General features: G+C 36.8%; 1 protein-coding gene across 6 annotated transcripts in view; it reads left to right on the top strand.

Annotated features, from left to right (window-relative positions):
* The first annotated feature begins 4,611 nt into the window (after positions 1-4,611).
* Positions 4,612-19,506, top strand: part of CCNB3 (cyclin B3) — a 64,750-nt gene continuing 49,855 nt past the window's right edge. For 4 of the 6 annotated variants that reach the window (XM_023526494.1, XM_023526493.1, XM_011386165.2 and 1 more), the window contains exons 1-2: positions 4,612-4,696; positions 17,670-17,801. In XM_023526494.1, the coding sequence (XP_023382262.1) occupies positions 17,706-17,801 (96 nt within the window). In that variant the 5' untranslated portion in view covers positions 4,612-4,696; positions 17,670-17,705. Of the gene's footprint in view, positions 4,697-4,771; positions 4,859-13,363; positions 13,482-17,669; positions 17,802-19,506 lie in introns of those variants that run through there. The other 2 variants (XM_023526492.1, XM_023526491.1) reach the window with 2 other exon arrangements.

Below are 19,506 nucleotides of genomic sequence, written 5' to 3'. Positions count from 1 at the left end.
CAAGATCTTTTGGAGCTCTCCGTTCAAAAATTTCTACAAAGCCCTGGAAAAGATTTTTGAAAAGGCTTCCCTCACCCTCAAAGAGGGAGTTTCTTTTCCCCAGAGCTAGAGATCACTAGCCTAGAAAGAAAGGGGGAGGTGTAGAGGTCCCTCATGTGATTTGGATATAACCTAAGTCCAGATTCTAAAACATTGTAAAAAAAAAAAAAAGAAATTTATAAACTCATTACCTTGATAATGAAGTTATTGTTGACTTTTGGGTGAAAATGTGCCACCAAGAAGGGAGATATGCCCCTTTAGATGGATTTGGGCAGTGCCAAGTTCTTGGGCACCTGCAGCTGGTTGCCACCCCGTCAGCAGTTGGAAGAGACTGATGGGCCAAGGCTCGTCCCTGTTGCCTATGACCCTGGGGTATGTCACCAGAGTTTGTTGAGTCACAATGCCTGAAACTATAGCAACCACAGCAAAGGCGTGGCAGGCTGACAAACTCAGTAGCCCTTCACATCGAAAGCACATCAGGCTGTCTACTGTACAACAAACTTTTTCTGTTCTCTCTAGAAGATTACACATATTTCTTTCACATTTTGCCCAGTTTACAACTCCTTGAAACCTCTTTTTTCTTTCTTCTTCTTGTTAGACTTCCAGAACAATCATATTAGTTACCCGTTTGGTAGAGGTCTGTATTTTTCACGTACAGAATTACCACCAGCATTTGTGAACAAAACAGTATTAATTTTCACATCTTAGCTTATTTCTCTTTGAGTTTCCCACTAGAGATTGAGAGTTATGAGGCAAGAGATCTTTAGATTTATGTAGAAACACAGAAATGTTAAAGTCCTTTCTGTATATTCTGAATAAAAGTATGAAAATAGAAAGTTGGAGGCTGCCATAGCACCAATCATGTAGGGTTCTTCTGTGTTTTTAACTCACCATCGACACTTCCTTAGCTAGTCAAAAAGAAGTGAGAAGATCCCCTACCTTTGTAATGTCAGAGTAGGCTATTTTGTTGGACCTTAGGATTCTGGATGTCTAAGTGGCCCAGCAAGCTCTAACCTTCATCACAAAATATAAATAGCCCACAATAAAAGCCAATCCACTTTGAGCAGGGTCACCTATCAGATACTCCTCAAGCCATAAAAAGACTTGAGCCTCTCCTTATTCTTTTCCATTATAGCCGGTGCTGGATTGCCGGCTATGGTATTTTATTGAAGATTATCCATTACACTTTGAGATGCCTTCAGTTTAGCCCCAGTTTGAAACACTAGCCTATACAACCAAATGGCTCTCAGTGTGCCCAAGTCTTATTTTGTGTTCTTCTTGTCCTTTTTCCACATGCTTCCACTTTAACCTCATGCATGTGAATAAGTGCATCTGAATTAAAAATTAGTTGAGATGACCCCCCTACATAATAGAGTTTCATATTCTTGGTTCTACTTCCATTTCTTCTATTCCCTGTTACCCCTGAGACTGCATGTCTCAACCTTGCTATACCGTTCTGATCTTGTTATTTTATGGCATTAAGAAGAAATTTGTTAAAGGTGGCAAGATAGATTTTATTCAGGCTACTGCAGTAGGGGAGAGAGACTTCAGATAAATAGAGTTCAACTTCATTGAAACAAAAGGCAACAGGCTTTTTAAATGCTATGGTGTGCTAAAGGAAAAGCACTGAGGGAAATATGTGTGGCAGGGAAGGTTAATCAATGTGATCAAGATCTCTGTGTTTGCTAAGTGGTACTTATCAAAGTTAGGCTCCTACCCTTCCATAGAGACTGAGAGACAGGAGGCTTGTCTTTCCTGATGATTAAATTTCAAAGGGATGTCTCTCAGGTCTTCGAAACAGACATTCCTGGATTGTAGAAGATATATCTCAAAGAGACAGAAAGGATTTACAATCACAAGTTTTCTAAAGTAAATGCTCTAAGAAAAGAGATGTCAGGGGCCTATAGTCAGGTTTTGGCTGGAACAAATAGTAAAGTTTTTTGGCAGTTGAACAGGTATTTTAAGGAGGCTGAGATCATTTTCCTAAGGACATGGCTTTGAGCTGATAGAAACTATGTTAGTGTTTGTTCTACTCTCTTAATGTAAGGAGTGGATAAAATTCCTTTTTAAAAAATTTTAATAAAATATAAGTAACATACAATATTGTATGAAGTGAATAAAATTCTTGGTGCTGAAAATTGAAGTTCTTATAGGCCAAGATTGAGGCCTAGTTGAGAAGAGGGCTCAGAGGAGCCTTACTATATCATATCATCATATTATATACCTTAAATATATACAATTTTTATTAAAAACAATTTTGGTCAAGAAGGGAGTTTTTGTCAATGGTGATATACTAAAATCTATAGCACAAAACCTATTTTTCCTTTACTATTCTTTTGTCAAGGGGAACTTTTGATGATTAAGTTGGAGCTCCTGCGTCTGGCTTATGTCTGTGGAATAAGAAGCAAAAAAAAGAAAATGTTTATTTGTTCTGCAAGCATAAGAATATATATCTCCAAGATTAAAACAAACAAACAAACAAACAAAAACAAACAGAAACAAACCTCTATGTCTCCCAGCCCAGAAGGGAAAAACTGTGATCTGGACCTGGAAAATGTCTTACCAAATCGCCTAAATGACAAAGAGAGAACTATTATGGATGATTAGAGCCCTGTCCCATGGCATCCCAATCCTGGAGGCTAACCAGGAGCAAACAAAAGCAGCATTTGTATGGGAAGCCAATAATGAAAATGTAAGGAGGCTCAGTCATAGGTTATAGCATATTCACTGTCTCTTCTTTCTCTTAAGTTGCTGAGGTGCTCAGAGTGTCCTGTACTGACTAGAGATGGGGACAGATGGGGAAGAAGGGATGCTCAAAGAATCAAAAGAAGGGATATGCTGTGTTAGTGTGTGAATATATGTGAAGTAGTATGGACTGAGATTAGCCTTTAAGAGCCAAACATAGAGATGTTAAACACAGAAGCTTTGGTCATCACTTTTTCCTAACAAACATCGTCTATTTTCTAACCTTGTTTATTCTACCAAAATATCTTATCTTCCACACAAACTTGTGAATAATCATGTAAATCAACATTTTAAATATGCTTTCAGTTTGCATTTGGTTTAAAAGAGTCGTTAAGATAATAAAAATGGGACCTGTGTTTGTAATGTAATAATGAAAAATGGCAAAATGAAATTTAAATCACCTGAACTATTAGCCTTCGTGAAATTACTGTCTGCCTGTTAGTTCCACTAAGTATTTTCCAGCCTCAGATTTAGCCTACCTAATTAAGTTTTTGCAATGACACTATGACCATTTGGAAAATGGGAAGTGATGCCAATGATTGTCAGGCATTATTAATCATGGACCGATAAAAATGGGAACTCCACTTCTTTTTCTCCTGAATTGTTTACAGCCATAAGAATGAACAATGTCATTAAGAGCAGCTTCCTGTAACCATACTAAACTGAAAAATTAGACATCTATTGTGAACATCTCAATAGTGGTGCTGCATAATGTCAAGTATTTATGTTATGTCTGTATTGTGCATACCTGTCATCCTTTCCTATGAGTGATTGAAGCAGTAGAGGGAGAAAATAAAGGACTTTTAAAAGCTATAAATATTCTCATTATTTTATTTCAGAGGACAGCTAAAGGTCAGTAAAAGGAAAGCGGACTCTTAGATATGTTGGGGTTTCCTTTCAAGCAGGGACTTAATTAGGCAACTAAGGACTTTTCTATTGACTTATTGTAGGGAATGACTTACAGCTATTTTTGATGGGGCGGGGGGAGGTGTGGCTCATTAGTGGCCATTTCTGGTCAGGTTCCTCTCATAATTATGAAATTTCCCTCCTCTGATTTCCTAGACCATTTGCTTATTGTCGGTACAATTCATCTGACATTTTCTAGACCTGATCTTGAAGAGTTAATTTTTCCTATTCCTGGATCACTTGCACAGAAGTCTTGAGGACAGGTTCTCTGTCTCTTTCTCATTGTATCCAGGTGATACAGAGCACACAGCCGGGCTCCAGAAACAAGTGATGGTTTTGGAATTTCAGGCAGGAAACACAATTCAGAAGCCATGGAGTCATGGAATCTGTAATAATGACAAAAAACTTTGTTAGCTATTTGATACTTCTTCGTAGAGAAATAATTCTCACACTTTAGCGTGACTCAAAATCATGTGGAGGGCTTATTAAAATAGATAGTTGGGCACCATCCCAGAGATTCTAATTCTGCAGGTCTGAAAATATGCCTGGTATTGTGTTTTACATGTATTATCTCATTTAATTCTTACACATCTTTATGCAATAGGTACTATTTTAACCACGGTTTTATTAACGGGTAGCTGCAGCACAAAGAGGCCATTTAACTGGTGGTTTGTCTGGATCCGGCACTAGCCACTTCCATCATCTTAGAGGTGGGTATATATGTGTGTGCGCGCGGAGATTAGCAAGCCTTTTCTTCCTTTTAGGGTCTGAAGATGCAGAATAGAAATTCTCTCAGGGGAGAAAAAAAAAAGTATAAAGAGTACCTAGTCTGATCTTTTGGCCCCATCTGGTGGTTCCAAGTCTAACTGAAAAGTATTGGTCGGTTATCTCCCCCTGCTGGTGAGAATGGTAGGGTCGGCCCGCCGCTTCCGAGATCCATTTTGCCGAGGCGGCTTTTCCTGGAGACATTACCTCGAGGCAGTTCTGAGGCGCTTGCTCTGAGGCGGTCAGTCACTGTGCCCCTCATCCATTTGTTTGTTTTGTTCTGTTCTGTTCTGTTCTGTTTCGTTTTGTTCTGTTTCGTTTTGTCTTGTTTCTGATTCTGACTGGCGGGGAGCTCCTTTTTCATGTGCAGCTTTAGTTCCAATCCTTCTATGGCTCGTTAAAGGTACAATTTCTTTTTCTAGGTATTAGAGAGCCTTTTGCCTTGCATATATGAATATATGAATATATTCTACGTCAGAGCTGGAGATGTGTCTAGGGAACTAGGCTGTTAATCTGATATTTTTTTCCTGTCAGACCAACAAACTTGTCTCAAACATCTGGCAAAAAGTTCTTAAATATAATAGTAATCGGTGGCAAAGTTTTCCTTCTTCCTTCCAGATAGTATGTTCATCTGTGAATGTTTTATACAAAGACCACAGAGGAGAGGAAGGGGATCTGGAAGCATAAACCCCTTCAGGTTCCCTCATAGCACTTGTAGGTACCTCCCCCACCCCCAGCACACACTCCTAAGGATCCCTCTGGTTTTAGAGGCATTAAAATGGGGTGAAGACTTGCCTAGTTTTCACCTTTGTCATGTCGTTGCCCTGAGGGGATGCCCGGCTTAGCCCTTCTGTGCCTGTTGCTCTGAAAGCAAGATGGTAAATCGGGGTAATGCGTTCATGTGGCCACTAGGAGGTCTCAGCTGTTTGGAAACGTGCTTCCATATTGTACAAGATCGCCCCATACAAAAGCCCATTTTGCCAAGGCATTCCTCAAATTAAAAGGGAAATTGGTGATTTCCCCCTGATAGAATCACTCCCCACCCTAAAAAACTGCATTTTGGTGTATATTTATTGACTTAATATTTAATATATTTATTTATAATATATTTAGTAATATAATAACATTTCTTTAATAGCTCTATCATAAAAATGTGTATAGGTTCAAAGGAAGACGTGATTGTCCAACTCTCTTTATAGACCTTAACAGTGTCTCATGTACTTAGATACTCAGTGGTCACTTTTGGTGATGTTGGGGAAATTATGATAATACTGATTGTGTTGGCAACATGTGTCCTCTGAAATCCTTAGCTGTAGTATACTCACCTTTTTTGACACTTATAACATTCTGCCTTGTGTTGTAGTTATTTCATTATAAGTTTTATTTTTCCAAATACAGAAATAGAGTATTTCTTTTACTCATTTTCATTTACCCTGCAAGGGATAGCACTAGATATATATGTTAGTAAGTGCTTAAGGATATTTACATAATTAAAAATTACTGTGCACCTGAAACTAAAATAATGCTGTATGTCAATTATATCTCAATTTTTTAAAAAAAGAAAGAAAATTAGTGGTAATGGTTATTCAAGAATTGCTATGCCCTGAACCATATTAGAAGTGCTTCACCACAGCCAAGAATATTGTACCACCTTGCTCCAAACTGCCTAGCTTATTGCAATAACTTTCTAACTGGTTCCACTGAGTCTTTCCTTGCCATTCCTCAATGGAATTTTTTAAAGAACCAATATATTTTATTAGCCACTGTTATTTTTTAATAATAGTTTTATCGAAATATAATTCCAATACCATATAATTCACCCATTTAAAGTGTACAATTCAATGATTTTTAGTATATTCACGGAGTTATGCAACTATCACCATAATCAATTTTAGAACATTTTCATCACCAGAAAAACCTCATATCCTTTAGCTATCACACCCCAGCTCCCTCAACCCTATACTTCCCCATCCTTAGACAACCACTAATCTACTTTTTTGTCTCTATAGATTTGCCTATTCTGGACATTTACTATAAGCGGAATCACGCAATATAGTCTTTTGTGACTGACTTCTTTCACTTAGCATAGCTTTTTCCAGTAAAAGAGTTGTGACATGTGTGAAATGCTGTTTATGAGTCATTAGAGACTCAATGCCAAGGACTTTTATTGGGGGCTGATCCTGCAGGCACCCTCTGCCTAGCACATACCAAAACTCCAGACTCCCAGGAGGAAAGTTATTGTTCACCATAGATAATATTGTTTGCACAAACAGTTAAGGTACAGTGAGCTACTCGCAATAGTTAGAGGAGTGGAAACCCTTCCCAAATCAGAATTCTAGATTCTAGCAAAGGGCCAGCAGGTTTTCCAAATGATAGCATTCTCTGCTTTATTCTTTTCTACACAGATTTCGATAAGGATTGCATTGATTCTGCAGATCAATTTGAAGATTGCCATCTTAACAATATTAAGTATTCCAATCAGCGAACATGGGATGTCTTTACATTTGTTTAGGTCTTTAGTTTCTTTCAATGGTGTTTTGTAGTTTTTAGTGTACAAGTCTTGTACTTATTTTGTTAAATTTATTTTCTAAGTATTTTATTCTTTTTGATGCTGTTGTAAGTGGAATTGTATTCTTAATTTTATTTTCACATTGTTCCTTGCAAGTGTATAGAAGTACGATTGAGTTTTGTATATTGATTGCTCTTGTGTTCTGCACCCTTGAGCTTGTTTAATAGCTCTAGTAGCTTGCCCGCCCTCTCTCCTTCCCTCTCCCTTACTTCCTTTCTCCCTCTCTCCCTGTGTATTCCTTAGCCTATTAATACGGTGAATTATGTGGATTGATTTTTTGACCAGCTTTGCATCCCCAGAATAAACCCCACATGGTCATGGTTTATAATGCTTTTTATATATTGCTAAATTCTGCTTGCTAATATCTTGCTAAAGATTTTGCATCTATTTTCATGAGGGATATTCATCTGTAGTTTCCTTTTTCATACTGTCTTTCTATAGTTTTGGTATCATGGAAAAAGTATTTTCATATGAGTTGGGAAGTATTCTTTCCTCTTCTATTTTCTGGTGTAGAATAGATGTTATTTATTTAAACATGTGGCTTAATTCTCCAGTGAAATCATCTGGGCCTAGAGACTTCTTTTAAGAATTTAAATATTACATATTGAATTTCTTTAAAAGAATGTAATGATTCAAATTATGTAGTAAATATTAGGTGTACTGTGGTAGTTTGTGATTTCCAAAGAATTTGTCCATATTAATTAAATTGTCAAATTTATATGTACAGAGCTCATAGTTTTCCCTTATTATCCTTTTGATGTCAGTGGGGCCTGTAGTGATATTCTGTTTCATTTCTGATATTGATAATTTGCGTCTTTTTTCATTATTAGTCTTGCTAGAGGTTTGTTAATTTTATTGATCTTTTCAAAGAACCAGCTTTTTGTTTCATGGATTTTCACTGATTTTTCTGGTTTCAATTTCATCATTTTCTGCTTTAACTTGATTATTTTCTACCTTATGTTTGTTTTGGATTTATTTCACTCTTCATTTTTTTCATCTTGAGGTAAAGCTTACATTATTGACTTTTAGACTTTTCCTCTTTTCTAATGTAAGCAGTTAGTGCTATAAACTTCCCTTTCAGCACTGCCCTTGCTGTGTCCCACAAATTTCGAGGGGGTGCATTGTTTAGTTTCCAAGTGTTTGGGAATTTTTGTTATTTTTGTTATTGATTCCATTGTAGTCAGAGAAAATATTCAGTTATGATTTCGATTCTTTTATATTTGCTGACTTGTTTTATGATTGAGGGTATGGTCTGTTTTGGTAAATGTTTCATAGAAGCTTGAAAGGTATGTGTATTCTGTTATTGGTTGGGGTGCTCTATAAATGTTGATTAGATTCTGTTTGTAGATGGTGTTGAGTTCTTCTATATCCTTGCCTATTTTTTTATCTAGTTGTTTTATCAGTTATTGAGATGAGATATTGAAGTCTCCAAATATGAGTGTAGATTTGTCTATTTCTCCTTTCAGTTCTATCAGATTTTGCTTTATGTATTTTCTAGCCCTGTTGATTAGTGCATACACATTTAGGATCTTCTTGCTGGATTGACACTTTTATCATATTGTAATATTCCTCTCAGTCCCTGATAATTGACTTTTCTCTGAGATTTACTTTATCTGATATTAACATAGCTATTCCTGCTTTTTTTAGGAGCTTTGTTTATTTTTATTTATTTATGTTTTAATTTTATTTTATTAGTTTCAAGTATATAGTACATTGGTTAGACATTTATATAGTTTATACAATGACTCCCCTGCTTTTAAAAAATTAATGTATGTATGGTATCTCTTTTTCCACTTTTTAATTTTCAGCCTACTTATATCATTATATTTGAAGTGAGTTTCTTGTTGAGAGCGTATAGTTGGATTATGTTTTTTAAATCCACTCTGCCAATCTCTGATTTTAACTCTTCTATTTAAATTATTCACATTTAATGTGATTATTGATCTTTTAGGGCTCAAGTTCACCACTTTACTTTTTGTTTGCTGATTATTCCCTCATTTATGTTTTTTTCCCCTGTCTTCTAGTCAGTTACTTGAACATCCATTTGAATTCCATTTTGATGTATCTATAGTGTTTTTTAGTGTATCTCTTTGTATAGCTTTATTAGTGCATGTTTGAGTTCTGTATATATACAGAACATATATAAGTTCATATATATATATATATATATATAAAGTTCTTATATATATATTAGTCTGTTGGAGTTAACATTTTACCAGTTTGAGAGAGGTGCAGAAATCTTTCCTCCCTTTACCCTTCTCCATCTGTATTATTGTTTTAAACATTTCCTCTACATACATTGAGAACCACATCAGACAGTGCTGTAATTTTTGGTATCACTGTCAAACATAATTGAAAAAAACAGTATCAGAAGGAAAGTCTATTGTATCTACCTGTATTTTTGCTCTGTCCACTGTACTTTATTTCTGATGTTATAAGATTCCTCCTATTACTATTTTTTTTTATTTTGTGAACTTTCTATTCTTTAAAGGTGGGCATCCAAGAATTACTTGATTTTTCCATTACTCCTCATGGATATTTTCATTGGATATAGATTTTTGAGATGACAGCTCTTTTCTTTTAGTACTTGGAAAATATTGTGTCACCTTTTTCTGACTTGCATGGTTTCTGATGAGAAACCCATTGAAATTCAGAAAATTATGCCCCTATTAGAGGGGTGTCATTTCTCTCTTGTTGCTTTCGAGTTTATTTTTTTCTTTGTCTTTAGGTTTTAGAAGCTTGATTTTGATGTGTCTTTGAATTTCTTTGGGTTTGTCCTGTTTGGAGTTTGCTTAGTTTCTTGAATCTATAGGTTTATGCATCAAATTTGAGAAATTTTCAGCCTTATTTCTTTATTTCCTAGAATAAATATTTTTGTAGGAAAGATTACCAGAAGTGAAAAATCTGGGTAAAAGGGTTCAACATTTAAAATTCAGTAGGTATTTTCAGATAACCCTCTCAAATTTTATGGCAGTTTTTATTCCTGCCAACAGTGAATAAAAGTGTCTGTTTACCCACCCCCTTACCAGCAGAAGTTATTAATCTATTAAACTTTTGCCAATATCCTAATATCCTAAACGAAAAAATGCACCCCTGTTTTAATCTGCATTTATTTTTAGTGAAATTGAGCATATTTTCATGTTTATTGACCATTTGTATTTCTTTTCTAATTGTTCATTTTCTTGCCAATATTTTTGATGGGTGGTTCATCTTTTCCTTGTTGATCATGAAGTTCTCTTTGTACATTTTGGAAATAATTTTTTTTTCTGCCATTTGTGTTGCCAGTGTTTTTTTGCCAGTTTGTTGTTAGGACTTTTAACCTTGTTTTGGTTTTGTTTGTTTTGCCAAATAAAATTTTAAGTTTTTCAGCTACTAAAATTTATCGAGCCTTTTGCTGTCTCTAGATTTTTTGTCCTGTTTAGCTAGTATTCTCCTTCTGCAAGATTATAAAAATATTCTTTCATATATGGCTAGTATTTCCATGGTTTCATTTTCACAATTAAATCTTGGATCCATCTGGAATATATTTTCATGTAAAAGTGAGGTAGAGACTAGCAGACCTTTTCTATCAGGTTTTAATACAGGGATGTAGGAGGGAGGAGATAGAGTTTATGAGAATGTTCTATGTCTGGGAGGAGAGAAATATTGGAAAATGGTAAAGTCAAAGGGCTGTCTCCTTTTTTCTCAATTTTCTCTCTGAGTGCTACCCAAAGAAAAGGTTAAGTTAATTGGAGATGTGAAGATTGAGAGAAAAAAAAATTCAAAAATTTTTGGAAAAATCCTAACTTACTCATTAACTTTTAAAAAGTTATGGTAAAATTGACATAAAACATTGTATTAGTTTCGGGTGTACAACATAATTATTCAATATTTGTATATATTGTGAAATGATCATAATACCTCTAGTTACCATCCATTATCGTAGTAGGAAAAATGAAATTCCTCGTTTTGTGATTTTTGTGTTGCTGTTGTTTTGGTAGATGGACCTTTTTCTCTCTTGACTAAAGAAGGCATATAGTGACTTGTGTTAATACTATATTTCCTTTATAGTGCATCCCAGTGAGACACTTGTCCACAGTTATGATCCTTAAAGGAAGATACTCATTTACTTAGTTAATAATTATTTTTTAATTATCTGTCTAGGAGGCTGGCATGGTGTAATGCTTATGTGTTTGGTCTCTGAAATCAGACTGCTTGGGTTTAAATTCCAGTTCAATAACTTATTAGTTGTGTGATCTTAGGCAAGTTACTAAACTTCTCTGTATTTCAAGTTTCTCTTCTGTAAAATGGGGGAATTAACACCTCACTGTATTGTTTAGAGTGTCAAAACAGTGTAGTAAGCAATTGACAAATGTGAACTATTATTAACACTAATCACTAGAGATAAAGCACAAAGAGATATGGTCCTTGTAGTTATATACCTTGCATTCTTGAATGAGGATATGGGTTAAAAAATTATAAATAGCAATAATTACTCTAAAAGAAACATAAGGGGCTGAGATAGAGTATAAGGGAGTGAGGGGATAATTTTAACTTAGATAACATGGTCAGGGAAGTCTTCTCTGAAGAGGGGATATTTAAGCTGAGACTTGAAGCATGAGAAAAAAACCAAGTACTTAAAGAATGGAGGGAAGAATATTCCAGACAGTGCGAACAGCATGTGCTAGGATCTAGAGGAGGTTTTTTTGTTTTTGTTTTTGTTTTTTCCCATATAGTCAAAGCTTTGAAAGAAGACCATTATGGCTAGAATTGGGTGAATGAGAGAGTGGTATGAGATGAGGTTGATGAGATAGGTGGGACTTGTAGACCAGATTAAAGAGTTTAGATTTTATCTGAAATTCTGTGGCGGGGGGTCGGGGGGAGCGGGGGGGGGGGGGGCGGGTGGGCGGGTGGGGGGTAGGTGGAAACCACTAAAGCAAAAGAGGATCAGGATATATTTTTTCCTTTTTAATGAAGATTGATCTTGTTGTGTTGTATTTGCATTAGAGAAGGGCCAGATTGGAAATGGGGAGAGCAGCTTGGAGGCTCTTGGCAGTTGTCCAAATGAGAGACCGATGGTGGCAGTCAAGACCAGGAGAAGTGAATGGAATATAAGCTATCTTTTTCTGAAGTAGGATATGGTAGTAAGGTGATAGAAAAGAATGAGTCAAGGATGATACCAGATTTCTGGCTTTATTAACAAGCTTGATGTGGTAACAGTTTCTGAAATGAGGGACATTGGAGGAAGGATCAGGTTTGGTAAGGGTTGTGAGCATGTTGAGTTTAAGGTGTCTATTAACATCCAAGTGGAGATGTGGAATAGTCAGTTGGATTTATGAAACTGGAGTTTAGGGCCAGCTTTTAGACGATATTTAAAGTCATGGACCTGGATGAAATAACAAAGGGAGATTAAAAAGAGAAGAGGACCTCGGATTATGTGAATATTCTACCTTTAATGTAGAAGCTGTGAAATACTAAAAGGAGAATGGGTTAATAATAAAGGTAGGGATATAATTTAGTGGTAGAGTGTCTGCTGTATATGCAGGAAGTTCTAGATTTTATTCTCTTTGCTTTCTCAGAGGACAGCATAGGGCAATGTTATTCTAGTCATTTGCCAATTACTCATATATATATTTTTTCTAGTTCCTGGAACAAAGCAGGTGCTCAATAGATATTTGGTGAATGAACAAATTAATGTATGAATGAAGTAAATGAGAATATCTGAGTTGTAGTATCTGATTTGCCAAAATGCCGCTTTGTGATTTTGGGCAGTTAACAAGCTACAATTTTATCTGTTAAATGGCAATAATAAAAGTACCTATTGTTTTGGACAGAGTTTAAAACAATTCAAAAATTACAACAATTAAAAGAGAACTAGTGCTGAATTTGTATTACCTACTATTAGCTCTCTGCACTTTGGGTACTTACCCATAAAATAGGGGCAATAATTTCTACTCTGCTTCCCATTAAAAGGCTATTTGTGAAGGCAGCGGGAATTAGCGTTTGATTCTACAAAGGGTTATTAATATTAATGTTTTAACTGGTCTGAACCTACATTATACAGCCGCTCTCCCCCTTCCTCCAGCAGGGTTATTTAAATGAAAATGCTTCTTTAAAGAGACTCAGTACTGCCACATGTCAAACCAGCCTTGTCCAACCAATTATACTGGAAACCACACCCCAATGCGAAGTCTGTTAGCCACAGAATTCAGTTAACTCCCTCAGCCCCACCCCTCTTTGCTGGGCTAGGGCACATCGCAACTGTGCTCGCTGATTGGCCCCTGCTGGCCAATCACCACTGCACTTCCTCTGGGCTGTAATTTTCAAAATTCGCTGCTGGCGGATTAGGGGAAGCACAGGCCAGGTTGAGACCAACACAGGTTGTTAGGGCACGGACATCCATTCATTTCCCAGGGCCTCTCCTAGTCTAGGAGTGTGTCCATGGTCTTTCCTGTTCTGCCTGCAGTCTTGATGTGAGGTAGGCGCCTTTGGGCTTGTATGTCCGGCTCTGTCGCATGTGGATTGGTCCTTGGAGGTCACTTCAGTCCCTTGTTACATGCTGACTTCTCTTGCATGGGTGTGTGGCGTACCTGTCATGGAACATTTGTTCTGTTCTCCTGTAGTCGGAAATCTGCAGAGTGAGCCCTGTACGAGGTTGAGCAGGGAGTGCCTATTAGAGGGTGAGATGGTAAAACAAATGAGACTGAGTTCCGACGGCTTTTAGATGGAGCATCTAGTACACATTCCTGAATCAGAGTAAATTTACAAAATATCTTTTTTATAATGAAAGTGTGGAGGATCAGTTTCACCCACAAGATGTATTTAAGTCAGAGAATGCTACTTGAGGGATGCCTTTTGAACTACAAGTTGAAGGATATGAAGGAGGGTAAAAATGTATCCTTTCTCCCTTGTTATCCCTTTTATCTCCACTGGCCCTCTTCTATCCCTGTCCAATCCCTTCAGCTCTGGCTTGCCTACTGCTTTCTGCTATGTGATTAGAATCCTAGGTCAGAGGTGGAAAGGACCCTAAGAACAGTGCTTCTTAAACTTTAAAGTGCATACAAATCACCTGGGGATATCTTTAACTTACATGCTCCTATTTGGTAAGGCCTAGCTTGGGGCCTGAGATTTTAAATTGCTAAAAGCTCTCACATGATGCTAATGTTGCTGGTCCATTTACCATGGTTTGAATAGCATGGAGGCACTGGTCACATTGCCTCATTTTATTAGGTGGGAAAATGAAGCCTAGAGAGAGAAGAAGGACTTATCCAGTGTCACCCAGCCAGCTAGGGGCAGGGTCAGAACTAGACCCTAGACATCCTTCCCAGCCCAGTGCTGTTTTATTGACACCATGCTGCTTTCCCTCCCCAATGTCTTGCTGTCTGTAACCTGTCTTTGTATATAAAACGAAGTTGCTACTGTTTCCTGTAGACTGTCTTGATCTACAGTTTTGGAGTCTGAAAACTGGGCTTCTAAATGAGCCAACTCGCCCCTGTGTGGGTTTTAGCACTGCTCTGGGGCATCCAATGGGGTCTTCAACATTTGTCAGTGCATATGTAAAGTGGAAAGGATTCTAATTTTCTTGTCCAAAGATTTTGGGCTTAGTGTTTTGTAGGTGGTAGAAGTCGAGAGTTCTACAGAGATTGTCCTTTTATGGAAGCATGTTTTTGGTAGTGTCAATCCCCTCCCCCTCCTAGTGGCAGGGAAATTAGTTACTTAAGTCAGTGTATGTGTCCCCCAAAGCCAGTGATTGTTGTTAAGGATAGTGAAGGTGGTATATGAGCATCATGTTTCAACATAAGAAATTTCCAAACTGTGAAGGATTCTTATAAGAGTTTATTTGAGCCAAACTGATGGCATATGCCATCAAATGTTCCAGAGAATAACAGTTTTGAAGCTTCTTTTATGCATTTGAAATTAAGGAGAATACATAAGGGAGATTGGAGAAAGAAAGGTGGGAATTGAATTACAGGATAGTTAGCAAGATTATGTGCTCTCTTGAGGGTTAATACCCCCTTCCAGGGGTATTACTTCTGCTATTTCAAAAGTGTGTTAACCTAGATATATAAGAACAATTGACAGGGCTGGCTTAAAACCTTTCACTAAAGAAGTTATAGCCCTGGGCATGACTACCCACCATAATCTGCCCAGTTAGGAATTTATGATCAGATCACCCTGTGAGGTTACTTTCCATAGAACCACCCCTTTTTTTTTTCATCCACAATGTGAATGCCCTTATTTTCTCTGAGGTTTAATTAACCTGTGATATAATCAGCTGAAAGTTTTCTAGCCTTTTTTGATCCAGTCTGATTTTTACTTTCCCCTTGAAAGGTAAAGGTTTCAGAACATGAATCTTTGGTCATCCATAAAAAATATGTTAGGAGTGAATAATAATAGTGGAGTAAATTACACCCAATTTAGCTTTATTGCTACTTGGCTGAATTTTGAAGGATAAGATGGAAAATAGGTTTGGATTTGGAAAAAGAAGAGAAGGAGAAAAAGACCCACCATTTATTCTGAACACCTACCATGTTTAGGTTCTGATTTACAAATTTATATTTGGGCCACAGGATGCCTCTTCAAGTAAGTGATATAGCTTTTTTGCAAAAGAGGAAACTGAGGCTCAAAGATGATAATTCGGCCGATTTAGAAGCCCAATTCATTCTTTAAAAAAAGTCTGCTCAACCTCCTCACACTACTGCACTATGGCTTTTCACTTTAGACCATGGACTGTTTTGGAATGTTTTTGTGTGTGATCAGAGAAACTTTATGGTATTTTAGAAAGAGCCCTGGAAAGAGCTGATCTATGTTGCTTAATAGTTTGACCTGTGCAGTAAGTCTCTTAACTCATCTTGGACTATCAAATTGAAACAGTTTTGTCGTGAGGCCCAACTGAGATAATAAATGTGAAAGCACATACTTGTATTGGCTTTTCCTCACTGACAAAATGTTTAATACTTCTCTATCCAAAGAAAAACCCAAGCCAGCTTTTCGCCTTTCTTAAACCCAAGCCAGTTTTTCGCCTTCTCTTCAAGCTGTAGTCTTCTCCGCTTCTCTTTTTTACCAGCCTAGCCCCAGCCTAGTTTTATACTCTGCACTCTAGACAAACTGGACATCCCTGAACCTGCTGTGCTCTGCTTTCTGGGCTCAATCTCTCTTTGCCTGGTAAGCCCCCACTCTGCTTGGGAATGTTTATGTCATATAAGTCCAGATGAAATCTAACCTCCTCTGTGAAGCCTTTCTCCACCCTCTGGCCCCCACAAGATTACTGAATTTTCATTATGTTTCTGTAGTACTTTGCATCTACCTTTTTAAAATCATTTGTCACATTTTTATGTTACTGTTAGAGCTGTACATGTGATTACTTCTAGGATAAGACACGATTTATTTGTGTTCGAATCTCCATTGCCTGAAGTATCTGGTAAATAGTGATACGTTTTTTGCATTGCTCTTAGAAGAAGCCCATTGTTTGTCAAATGCAGGTGAACTTGGAGTTGAATGTGGGTAGGGTTGGAAGGGCAGTTGTATCTGAGTGAGAAATGTCTCTTGTGTATCCCCAAAAAAATGATTCCTCCTAATAATGTATTTGCTTGTAAGACATATAAGTGTATCCTAACTACTGAGGACTCACAAGCTAAAAGAATCTTAAGAAATTTAGAATGAGATCCTGTACCAAAGGTAGGATTCTCCCAAAGGTTGTAATGACCGTTAAATTTTTATGTCCACTGATTTTCAATAAGTTAGTTCCTTCTGCTGTTATCTCATATTTTGAATTCTTTCCCTAACAGGTGTCTAGAAGTGGACTACAGTTTCTCTGACTGAATGATGCCTTCATATTCTCTCTGGCGTATTGTGTACACGTATGTGTGCAGTGCATTCTTGTATCTTCTCTGTAGCATCATTATAATCGCTGTGGCCAGGACCCCATACCTTTTAAAGAACATTACTCCTACCAACTAGCCTGCATACTATATGATCTGTCATATTCTTGATTAGTTTCTTTCTTGCTTTTTTTTTTTAATTTTTGTTATGGTGACATTGGCTAATGAAATCCATTAAGTTTCCGGTGTACAATTCAACAGTAAGGCATTATATATCACATTGCGTGTTCACTGCCCATAATTAGATTTCTTTCTGTCATCACATATTTGACCCCTTTTACCCCATCTACCTCGCCCCTGCTCCCTCCCCCCACACTCTGGTAACCACTAGTCTATTGTCCATGTCCATGAGTCTCTGTTTGTCCTGTTTGATTGTTGATTTTAGGTTTATATCCCACATATAAGTGTAAAACTCTCACGTAAATTGTTCCCAATTATCCTGAGCCTAAAGTAGGGGCTAAGCCATAGTTTCATTATCCACAGAAGTTGGCAGGCATTGTGCTGGGCTTTTAACATAGAGTATCTCATTTAATTTGAAAAGTGCTCTACAGAGGTAGGTATACTTATCTCCATTTTATAGATGTGGTAACTGGAGCCCAGGGGGTTTCAGTCACTTGCCCAAGATTAATTGCGGTAGAACCAAGATTTGAATCCAGATCTGCCTAACTCAAAGTCTGTTTTCTCCTAGGGATGCTGTAGAGAGAGTGGGTCTTTTCAAGAGTTTCCAGAGAATTCTGTGATGTTTCTGGTGAATGGTGTTTTAAAGAGTCCCTTTCTGATTGCAGCTCTGCCTTGGATAGACACTGCTGAATCTATAAGAGATGTCACTGCCACTACCACCCCAAAGCTTCAAACAAGAGACTAAGAAATCTCAGTCTAGCAAAATTGTGTTCAATGATCATGACCAATCTGAAAAGGTTAGAGCAAGCTGTCTCCCAACAGCATCTCGAGTAGCCTCTTCCTGTGTTGGTTCTGTTCCTATCCCCACCCCTAAATCTCTGAGAATTTGTGTGGTTTAATTTGAGAAGGAGGGAAGGGGTGGGAACTCTTACAGTTGGACACCAGCAAATTAGAACTTGGAGGAGAAAGTGTGAACTTTTCTTTCCCATAAACATATGGCTGAAATGAAAACCACCCTCCACAATCTTCAAAAGCAAAAAGTACTCAGCTCTTGTTAATGATCACATCTGTACTCGTACTTTCTCTAAGATGCTCAAAGCACCTTGCCAGGAGACTGCTTAATGCATCCTGGGGAGAGTATGAAGATTAGGTCAACAGATGTATTATCGTGCTTTTAAAGCCATTTAATTTGAAGAACGGGTCCATTTTGACTCTGCTATTTTGACCTTTTGGATAGTTTGACATAGTCATTTTGATCCTGGGATGTACTATGTTCATTCATCATCATATGTATTTTAATTAGAATTTTATTAATACTAATGAATTGTCATTAAGAGAGTATTTCCTAGAACAAACATCATTAGGTCTATTTAATTTCGTTGATTGGCTTCCTCTCAGTACATTTTCTAATCATTTTCATTTTTGTTTTACTAAAACGATTTTCATGGAGGGACCAAATGTTTTTTTTCCTATATAAATTGGCAAGAAAGACCTGATACAGTGATCAGATTTTTGTCAATATCAAATATTCTGATTAGTGTTCTGTCATTATAGGTTTTCTTTTGTGGTAGTTATTTTTCAAAATCCAACTTTCTCGGGGGCACATTCTATAAATCTAAATTTTTTTTGAGTTCAGCTTCACCTGTGAATTTTATTTGGAGCTTATTATTTCTACCAGTATTAAGTAGAAATTAGATAACAGATTGACAGTTTATTTCTTAGCTAATTTCTGAGAAAATAATATTTTAGTTTTTGTTAATTATTTCCATGAGGATTATTTATCATGAACTATGTAAAAGGCTAATAGTTTACTTATTTTTTTAGCTTAATTCAAAAACAGAAATAATTCTCAGCTCTTTTAGGATTACTCTACTGTGCTAGATTGGTCTGTTGTATTATGAATCCAATTCTCTAAATTTCTGATCATTTACTGTGTCATGTACTAACTGTTCATGGTGTATATGGAGAACAGAGCAAATAAATGGTCTGACTCCAATGTTTTGCTTCACATTATAACTCTTTGATATAGATAGGGCAGGGTTTATTTTCATTTTGTAGGGGAAATCTGAGACTTAAGAGACTTTCGCCAAATAAAAACTGTTAAGGAGTAAGAGAGACCTAAAATGTGGTTTACTCTAACCTTTACTCCCATAGACGGTCTTACTTATTTGGGAGTGAGGTAAGACATGCACAGATAAACAATACCCAGAAAGAAAGTTCCCCCTCTTCCTCCAAAATATTCACCTCTCCTCCCTTCTGTCATCCCTCCTTTGAATACACTAAAATGTAGGGATTAATATGGATTACCAAACTCCTTTCTTAAAATACAAAAATTTCTCTTTGAGTTTTAAAATCATATTGGAATATATACTTTTAAAATATGATTTCTGTTCATTTGTAGTTTATACAGACTTTTTAAAAAACATGTTCTCTTATTTGATCCCCAAATAAAGTAGATTATCATTCCAATATTACTGATAAGAAAATTGAGGCTGAGGTATT

The sequence above is a fragment of the Pteropus vampyrus genome, unplaced genomic scaffold, assembly GCF_000151845.1.
Source record: "Pteropus vampyrus isolate Shadow unplaced genomic scaffold, Pvam_2.0 Scaffold970, whole genome shotgun sequence".
Taxonomy (NCBI): Eukaryota; Metazoa; Chordata; class Mammalia; order Chiroptera; family Pteropodidae; genus Pteropus; species Pteropus vampyrus.
Note: the sequence above shows the minus strand (reverse complement) of the source record. Positions and strands in the feature narration are given on the sequence as shown.